General features: G+C 36.7%; 1 protein-coding gene across 1 annotated transcript; it reads right to left on the minus strand.

Moving 5' to 3' along the window:
• Nucleotides 1–2,739: 2,739 nt before the first annotated feature.
• On the minus strand, nucleotides 2,740–9,915 carry LOC107838890 (glycine dehydrogenase (decarboxylating), mitochondrial). The gene is made up of 15 exons (XM_016682134.2): nucleotides 8,585–9,915; nucleotides 8,026–8,271; nucleotides 7,857–7,934; nucleotides 7,671–7,771; nucleotides 7,396–7,591; nucleotides 7,188–7,313; nucleotides 6,345–6,530; nucleotides 6,157–6,270; nucleotides 5,331–5,483; nucleotides 4,946–5,134; nucleotides 4,703–4,780; nucleotides 4,488–4,613; nucleotides 4,285–4,383; nucleotides 4,064–4,181; nucleotides 2,740–3,029 (listed from the first exon to the last, which is right to left on the minus strand). The coding sequence occupies exons 1-15, from the start codon at nucleotides 9,797–9,799 to the stop codon at nucleotides 2,938–2,940; spliced, it is 3,117 nt and encodes a 1,038-aa protein (XP_016537620.1). The 5' UTR covers nucleotides 9,800–9,915; the 3' UTR covers nucleotides 2,740–2,937.
• Between the last annotated feature and the right edge of the window lie 427 nt (nucleotides 9,916–10,342).

The following is a 10,342-nucleotide window of genomic DNA, read 5'->3' on the forward strand; positions in this document are numbered from 1 at the left end:
CCCAAAATTAAAAGTTATCTTTATGAATTTGAAAATTTAAAATAAAATTGAAATTGAAGAAAAGTTATTAGTGGTGGTGTAATGGTGATGGAGGTGTTAATTTTGTGCGTACATTCTCTTGTGGGTTTGCTTTAATTGTTTTTCAATGAGTTTTATCGGAATATGTCAGAATGAAGAATTTTGTATTAGGACGTGGTGATGCTATTGCATTATTATTTCTTGAATTGGTGGTTTGATGAAGAAATAATTGGTACTTTTTTTTTCTTAATGGACAACAACAAGGGCTATTGGTAATATGCTTTAAGTTTGAAGAAGATAGAAAATGGAAGAGGGGGGAGAGATGGGGTGGTTTGAAGAAGATAGAAAGGAGGGGGGACTGCGTTTGCAAGGTAGGGGCGGGGTGGGCGGGGCGGGTGGGGGTTGTGAAGAAGATAGAAAATGGGGGCGGGGGTGCCTTTTTTATTTAATATATATAAATATATATATATATATATATATATATATATATATAATTTTATATATATATATAATAGTAAATATAGATTTTTCATTTTTTTTAAAAAAATATATAAAAATAATGTGTGGGGTATTAATTTTTATTTAGAAAAATTGAACTTTTTACGTGGCAATGACGTGGCCCCGACATGACATTGACATGGCGTTGATGTGTAGGCGAGTGTAACACACTTTCCGTTGTGAGAGTGGTATTCAGTTTTGAGGGGTGAAAATAATACACTCTAAAGATGTTAAGGGGGTAAATAAACGGAAGTTAAGTTTAAGTGCTAAAGTAAGTTATGCGAACAAGTTCAAGGGGAAATTCAGTGGTTGGCGTATTAAGTGAATTTTTGGATCACATGGTTGGTATATTGGTTGGATTTGGAAATTCTCATTCTGGTTGGTTGTAAGCACTACATCCTCATATCATATACATTCATGAAACATTGTACCACTGTGACAATACTGGCTTTTTCTGACAGAAAATGTGACATCTTTAAAAATCCTCTGCCGATGTATGTGCCGGAAAAGAGTTATGGATATTGGATTGGTATTGGCTATTGGATTGTATATGGATTGACGAATCCCCATGGATCCTACCTCGGGAGCACAACTCGGTAGGTGTATACGGTGGTTGTGCGATAACTTTGTGCATTGCATCATCATTATCATCATCTTCATTGCACTTTTATACGTTGTGCACATTCTATGTTTGTGTTTTCATTCTTGATTTAATATTTATCTATTTGTGCCTCTTTCATGTACCTGTATTTCGGTATATGTGTATATTACAGAACTGTTAGTGGAGACAGTGTGAGCTATCATTTGGGACATTTTCTGATTGCAGGTGACGTGCCCATAGTGTGTATTTTATGTGCTTTAGTTTCTACTTTACTCAGTCAGCCTATGATACCTACTGAGTACAAGTGGACCGTACTCATCCCTGCTGCGCTCTTTCGGTGCAGATCTAGGTATAGTGTGCCGCACGGTAATTCAGGCGGTGTTTGGAGTATTTTTGAGGTAGCGGTCGGTCTGTGCTTTCAAAGTTGATCTACTATCTCCTTTTGTTTAGTTATGTCTTGTTTTGTATTTCAGAGACAAAAATTGCTCCTTTTGAGCTATCGATTGTATATTTTGACTTCGATACGTACTTAGTTGGTTCACCGAATTTTGGGAGATTTATGGTATCTTTGTTATGTATTTTTCTGCTATTATTATATATGTTTGGTTCGACTTTGTTCTGGAAGCTTTACCTTAGGGTTTGGTGTTGTTTTCTCTTTTCATATCAGTTTGGATGATAGGCGTAAAGGCTTGCGATGACAAGTATCATCGTGACCCTTAATTTTTGGATCGTGACACGAATGGTGTCGGGTATTGCTAGTAATGAGATCACCATGTTAGTAGTGAATTCTTTACGCATGTAATTAAATTTCTATGTAACGCTCCTATAAAACCTTAAAGGTATATATCTTGATACTCACGTCACACGGACTATTTACTATGAACAAATGTTGTTGACATGGTACTAGTTTGGGGTCGAGCTACCATGTGCGAAAGTGGGAAATGTTAACTATTGGATTGTAGGTTACACCTTGTGGGCTAATCCGACCCGAAGGGCAGAGACAAGATTAAAGATAAACTTCCTAGAAAAAAGTTACGGGCATAGTTCTCACATTTTTTTCTCCCAAAAAACACATGCAAGAAAGACAATTAATTTGTGGATTAAACTTTGTTTCCTAGTGAAGCGAAGTTCAGTTTGTGTAACCTTTTCGACGGCAAGTTCAACAATCTTCGATGAGTTATAAAAATAAACAATTTGCTATTCTCCCTCCTCAATTTATCTGACTTGTAGTCGCACCCAAAAGGTTTACAACATAGCTAAGTATGGATTCTTCGACAAAGTTCGTTCTATGAGTTGTACAAGGATCTTTCACTTTATAAAATCTCAAGGGTCTAGAAGAAAGAAGTAAGTTTTTGCCTAGCCATACTGCTGAACCTGTTATGTGATGTACTGTCACGAACTAGGTTTGCTCAGGCTCGTTCACTGGTTCAGTTTGCATTAAAGTATCCAATATGGGCACGTCAATATATTTGCTAAATTTTATGTTGTATATTTTAAAAAATCACATGAAGTAACCACACTCTAGTCACATCCGTTAGGCCCAGGTATGTCGAGCCAAATGAAGAAGAATGAAGAATCCGCGCAACGTAGGTGGCGAAAGAGAGATTGGAGTAAGACAGGAATTGAAGATTACAAGAAGTGAGCTGCAATAATCAACATGATCTGTTAATACAGCAGATTTTCATCAAACTGTGGCAAGAAGATGAAAATCATCAGCTACCACCAAGCATATAGATATGAAACTTGTATGTACAACAGGATCATTGATGAGGGTGATTTCATGCTTTGTAAGGAACTTATAAGCAATGAAACAGTAAGGCTTAAGCATTTGCAGCTTTTTCTTCCGCCATTTCTGACACAGGAAGAAGGGTGCAGATGAGGTTGCGATCTCCATGCACATTGTCCACTCGTCCTGGAAATACAATCACAAGTAAATTATCATCAATACCAAGATATAAGACTCCATTTGTTCCATTTTAATTGTTGTTTTGGCTAATTTCACGCCCATTAAGAACATAATAAATACAAAGGTATCGTTTACTAATTTACACTTATTTAATAAAAATATATTGATTGTTTTATCTTCAATGCCGTGCATTCTTCTTTAATATCAAGGGTACAGTTAGAAACAACAACTAACCTGAGTCTTGAATTCCTAAACAACTTTTTGAGTTAAAACCTAAACTGACAATCAAAATGGGATGGAAGGAGTAGCATTTCTTACTAAATTTGGCAAGGAAAAAAAAATGAAAAGTAACACAATTACAAAGAACAGGGAATCGGTATTGCAATATAGTTCAATAAATGTAAGAACTGTAGATTTCAGCAGATACTTGGAGCTTTTTTCAATCATCTTATTGGATCTCTTCATATGAACTTGCAAATTTACTCTTCCTAGGTCTAACTGTTACACTATATTCATGATGAGAACCCCATGGACCAAAGAGGGAGAGAGAAAGAGTACATTTTTTCTCTTCTAACGTGTGCTCAGTAAAACACACTATTTTTATTTCAAGTACACAAAATTTGATAGAAATAGCTTTTTAGAGCAGTTCTGTTGTAATAGGACATGTTAAGGGCAAGTGTCATGCATGTCCTCAGTTGATTAATTAGTCCATTAGCTATCATTATGCAGGATGATTACATGAAAACTAATGACTCTTCAAAATGAAGTTTTTTGTATAATTGATAACAAAAAGGAAAACACTTTGTGCATGTAGGTTGATTGGGTGTTTAAAATTTAAGGACATAATATCAGTACGGATTGCTAGTATGTGGAAGTATAGAAAATGCATTGACCAGCACTAAGTGCTCGAAAGTATATGTTTGCTGAAAGCCTCAACATTTCAATGTATCACTGAATAAGACAAAATCTAATACTTCACAATTTAGCTAACGTTACGTTCGTAGGTTTAAAATTGGAGTTGTAATAGAGATGATAAAGACCTGTAGTTGGCCAGAATTTGGCACTCCTTAGCCATGGAGCAGGGTACGCAGCATATTCCCGAGAATATGGTTTTGTCCATGCATCAGCCATGAGCATTGATGGTGGATGAGGAGCCCCCTGCAACACAAGTCTCAATTAATATCTCCTAATTTATGCAAGTTATAACCAGACAAAACATTTCATTTAAAATAATCCACAAGAAAAAATAACACATATATACCTTGAGAACATTGTTGTTAATATCAACATTCCCTTTCTCAATCTGAGCGATTTCTTCTCGGATGGAGATGAGTGCATCACAAAACCTGTCTAGTTCCGCCTGCATAATATACAGCTACTTCAGGATCACCAAATTAAAAGCTATAATGTGTGTGCTACTGAAACTTTTTCCTGTATCATTCAATATGCATCCTTGTATTATACCTTGCTTTCACTTTCAGTGGGTTCAATCATAAGCGTACCAGGAACCGGCCAAGACATTGTAGGTCCATGAAATCCATAGTCAATAAGACGTTTAGCAACATCTTCAGGTTCTATCCCAGCAGTATTCTGAAAGGTCAAGATTTCAGAAGATTCAGTACAGTATAACAGCCAGTAAAAAAAGGGAGTGAAGTGGAAATGATTCAAAAAAAAACTACCTTAAAGCCCCTCAGGTCAATGATAAACTCGTGGGCACATGTTCCATTGACACCTCGGAAGAGAACTGGGTAGTGCTTCTGTTGATCAATAGCACAAAATATGATCAGCTACGAAGCATACACAAATTGAACACTTGCTGCAGGACAAACTGTTTCGCCCTATAATGAATAAAGACAGGCATAGCGAGTCTGGAAAGCAGAAAATTCAACTCAAATAGAATATGAGTATAAAAGAACAAAAACCTCCAAACGCTTAGCCATGTAGTTTGCATTCAGGATAGCTATCTTTGATGCATCTGTAAGTCCCTTAGACCCCATCATCGCAATGTAGGTATATGAAATCGGCAAAATAAGTGCAGAACCCCAGGGTGCAGCAGAAATAGCACCAAGTGGCTCACTATTGTCGGGAGCTGGGAGCCCTCCAGTTGGCACCTTCAGGAGATTACAATGATTAAGCAAACTAAACAAGATAGATACAACAAAATCCCAGGCCAATGAAGTGAGAAAAGTTTGCAAGTTTGATAATCACAATATTATTTTGAAGAAACATAAATCTAAGCAAAGAACAAGGCTACAGGACCTAGAGAGCTTTATCTAGTAAAGTAACTGGTGATTATCACGGACATACCACAGGGTGTGATGGCAAATATGGTGCCAAGTGCTTCTTCACTCCAATTGGACCCATTCCAGGACCTCCTCCACCATGAGGAATGCAGAATGTTTTATGGAGATTTAGATGACAAACATCAGCACCAATAAAACCAGGGCTTGTCAAACCGACCTGTAAAGAGAAATTAGCGATGAATGAAAAAGGCTGAACAACACCGGCATCTACTCCCCCTCGAAAACAAGAAACGACCAACAACAAAGTGGTATGGTTAGTAGCTGAACTAAAACTAAATTTTGATGACGTAATTGAAGAGTAAATAGAAGAAAGGTATTATACATAAGTTTAAAAAACAGCTATCATTTTGTTCAGAAAGTTCTATTGACCACAGCCAAGCTGCTGATAAAACCTTTAAACCAAGGTAAGCAATCCAGAAAAGAGAGAGCTCCAGACTTGACAGCACTGGACACAATATGACTTCACAAAAGTCAGAGCAGACCAAACTGTAGTAAATCGTACTATCTCACATATCATGTGGGACAACTATCAAATCACCCAGGAGTAAGGAAAAAGAGGAAGAAAAGGATAGGAGGGTAAATTAGGGTTCATTACCTAATCCAAATATGTCCCCTTCTTTTAAGATATAAGGTCTAACTTCAAAATTGTTGAGCTAGAATTTAAAGAGATATAATGGTCTTATCACTAAACAGACTCAAAAAAGAAAAATCTACAAGAATTAAAATGATGAAATGTCTGCATCCTAGTTTACACACTATACAAATAAGCTGTAAATCTGAGCAAGAAAAATTACAGCACGAGAGGTTAGGAGTTGATATGAGGTAATTACCTGTGCATTCATGTTAGCTCCATCCATGTACACCTGACCACCATTGTCATGGATTATCTTACATATCTCATCAATTCCTTCCTCGTAAACTCCATGTGTTGATGGATAGGTAACCTGAAATTTAATCAAGATTTAAGTAAATACAACCAATACAGAAAGATGCCATATAATAGTAGCATGAGATTTACCATGAGAGCAGCAAGTTTATCCTTATTTGCCTCAGCAGCCTTCCTCAACTCTTCAATATTAATGTTTCCTTTTGCATCTGTCCCAACAGCAACAATTTTCATCCCACACATTGCAGCACTTGCAGGATTTGTTCCATGTGCTGATACAGGAATGATGCATACATTGCGGTGATGGTCACCCCTCGACTGCAGCAAAACTCAAATTCAATTACACTAGCCAAAAGCTTTACACAGTTAAGGATGAACAAAGGATAAGAATCTGATAATTAAAAGGAAAAACTATAATCCAATGGCCATTAGCATCCAATTATGGTAAATCAAGCATTCTTGGAAGATTAAAACTCTATAGCCTTCTACAACTCCATGAAGGATAACAGAAGTCCAGTAGTAACTAGATTGAAGTAAAGATCATCACCGAGAATGGGGTTTCATCAGGTGATTTTCCCTAATTCTCCCTCCATTCCCTTTTACTACTCCTCTATTGACTTGACAATCCCCTTAAGGAATCATTTATTAAAGGGTTTGTTTTACTAAATTACCCATATTAACTATGCTCTGGAAATCTAAATTTAACAACTAAACTTTATGTAGTTACTTAATGATGAGGGTAATATTGGAGGAAGATAATATCTCTCTCTTGATTTGCTAAAATGGACAAGTAAAAGGAAAAAGTTATCTTTGGTACAAGGGATTGGTATTTGATAGCTGAAAATAGTGAAAGCATGTGCAATATTTTCCCACCTATTTGGCTCTTTAAACATTTCACAAATACAATCTTAATTAAGTTCAGAGACCATAAATCAGATTCGCAAGCAAATTACTCATTGAGATTATGACGAGTACCGTATGATATGCACGAATAACCATCAATCCAGCATATTCTCCAGCAGCACCAGCATTAGGCTGCAACGAGAAGGAATCAAAACCTGTAATTGTACACAATAGGTCACCTAAATCGTCGAACATTTCCTGCAAGAAGGCATGTAACATTCTTGATTAGTTCTTTTGTTTCTGCAGCTTGCAAGCAGGTATTCCTCTAAGCAGTAACAACCTGATAGCCAGCTGCCAGTTCAGTGGGTGCAAAAGGGTGAATATTTGCGAAGTTAGGCCATGTCACTGGCATCATCTCTGTTGTGGCATTCAATTTCATTGTGCAGGAGCCCAAAGGAATCATGCTATGGCACAAGGAGAGGTCCTTCGATTGCAGCTTATGAAGGTATCTCAGTAACTCATGCTCCGTATGGTACCTGAATCATCAGAGTAACAATTAAACTAGCACTAACCTTACAGGATATAGATGGTTAAAACCATTGAAGGATCCCTTACGAGTTGAATATTTGGTGAGTCAAATATGGAGTCTCCCTTGTAAGTCCAGAAGGAATCAGATTTTCGACCTCTTGTGCAATTGATTGAGCAGTGAACGTGACCTATTAACAGCATCAAAGATAGGAACACACTATGCATACATTGAGTTGCTACCAGCAGCATGGATAGGGGAGTAATCATACTTACTGGCTTTCCCAAGGCAAAAACTTTAAGCAGATTGTCCACATCTTCCAAGGTAGTAGTTTCATCAAAAGATACAGTTATCTGAAAAAAAAGTGGGGGTTCACTTAATCATAACATCAATTCAATTATTGATAAGATTAAAATCAAAAAAAGAAAAGCTAGCTAGACTTACAGTATTGTTGTCCACAATCCGCAAGTTAATGTCATGCTTGTAAGCAACATCAGCAATTGCTTTTGCATCGGAACACTTAACCTTTACAGTGTCAAAGAATGGAAGATCCTGAACTTCTACGGTTCCAAGCTTTTTGAGACCAGCAGAAAATGTTCCAGCAAGACCATGAACACGTTGGGCAATGGTTTTTAGCCCCTCAGGTCCATGATAGACAGCATACATGGCAGCCATGTTGGCAAGCAAAGCCTGCATAATAAAAGGACAAAATCATAAACCAATAAAAGGAAATAAATTGCACAGCATCATGCATCAGCGCCTTCTGATGCACATATGAAAGTTAGATAAAGACTTGCAAGAAAATGAGATTTTGATTTGTTTTTACTCTCACTGCTCATGTCCAGACAAAACATTGTATACAAGCAGAAAGAAACATTTTTCAAACCAGTTAAAATATTTACTACTACAGTTTAAGAACGTTCTGTAATATAGAATCTAGTCTAGGAAACATAAATATAGGTATAGCATAGATGTTATTGAAAAACAGTAGTTCACTCAGTACCTGTGCTGTGCAAATGTTACTCGTAGCCTTGTCCCTGCGGATGTGTTGTTCCCTGGTCTGCATCGCCATACGAAGAGCAGGTTTTCCTGCAGAATCAACACTGACACCAATAATTCTTCCAGGCATCATTCTCTTGTATTCTTGGGAAGTTGCCAAGAAAGCTGCATGAGGACCTCCATAACCCATAGGCACTCCAAACCTCTGAGCAGAACCAACAACAATATCTGCTCCAAGTTCACCAGGAGGTTTCAACATTGTCAAGGCCAAAAGATCAGATGCCATAACAACCTTCACTCCATGAGCATGTGCATTCTTAATGAACTCTCCATAATCCAAGATCTCACCTTCCGTCCCTGGATATTGAACTAGTACCCCACAAACATCACCAGACTTATAATCAATGTCCTTAAGATCCACTTTGACTACCTTAAGATCAAATCCATCAGCTCTAGTCTTACAAATATCAATAGTTTGAGGGTGACAATTGCTTGCAATAAGGAAAGTTTTCTTTTTTCCTTTCAGAATATTGTTACACATGGCCATAGCCTCAGCTGCTGCGGTCCCTTCATCTAGTAAAGATGCATTGGACATTGGCAAACCAGTAAGATCTGTAATCATGGTCTGATAATTCATCAAGGACTCAAGACGTCCCTGTGAAATCTCAGCTTGATAAGGAGTGTACTGAGTGTACCAAGCAGGATTCTCCAGAAGATTCCTCAATATAACAGGTGGTACATACGTGTTATAATATCCCATCCCAATATATGACTTAAAAACCTTATTCTTTGAGGCTAATTTTTGCATATGGTCAATCATTTGTGACTCGGTTAATCCACCATCAAACTTATTAAACTTCATGGATTCAATACGAATAGATTGAGGCACAGTGGCATCAATCAGTGCATCAAGGCTTTGGAACCCACAAAACTCAGTCATTTTGCTTTGTTCTTCAGGGGTGGCTGAGTTATGTCGGCGTGGGAAAGTGTCACTTGGCTTCAATGCATCAACAGATATTGATCTAACTTGTTGGTGAGAATTGAAAGATTTTGCATGATTCCTACCCTGGAACGTGTAAGGAGACAATGAAGATACATACCTTGAAGCCCTGTAAAGAGATGCTGGGGATGATGGAATTGCATTGACACGGCTCTGTTTTGATTCTGAAACCAAACGTTTCAGAATTGCCCTGTTTGCCAATTTTCTAGCACCTTCCATTTGTCTTGCCAAAAATATTTTCAAGATTTGTAAAGAGGGAAAAAAAAAAAAACACCCCCAGAAAGAAAGGGATGCAAGATGAGAAAAAGTTGACAAAGTTTAACTTTAAGCTTTGCTTTTCACTATATATATATATATATATATATATATATATTATTTTTCATCGTTTCATAATAAATGAATTATTAAATTTTGATACATAAATTAAGAAAAAAATATTAAAACATAAATTTAACATAACTTTTTATTTTTACCTCTTAAAAAAAAAGTTGTTTTTATAATAACTTTTCAAAAATTAATTAGCTGTTAAACTGTAAGGGTAAATTTATAAAAAAAATTAATAATTTATTTATTTTAAAACACTAATAAATATCTCAATAATTAACTTATTCCGGAACGTTTTGGAGGTAGTATATATTTGCCCCCTATCTGTATGATTATTTATGGAACAAAAAAAGTGGGTGGTGGAAACGGGTTGTTGAGGATACCTGTCTTTACACAAGGTAATCTTTTTATATTTGTGCAAAATTATGAATCTGCCCC

This window comes from Capsicum annuum, unplaced genomic scaffold (assembly GCF_002878395.1).
Source record: "Capsicum annuum cultivar UCD-10X-F1 unplaced genomic scaffold, UCD10Xv1.1 ctg2682, whole genome shotgun sequence".
In the NCBI taxonomy this organism is placed as follows: Eukaryota; Viridiplantae; Streptophyta; class Magnoliopsida; order Solanales; family Solanaceae; genus Capsicum; species Capsicum annuum.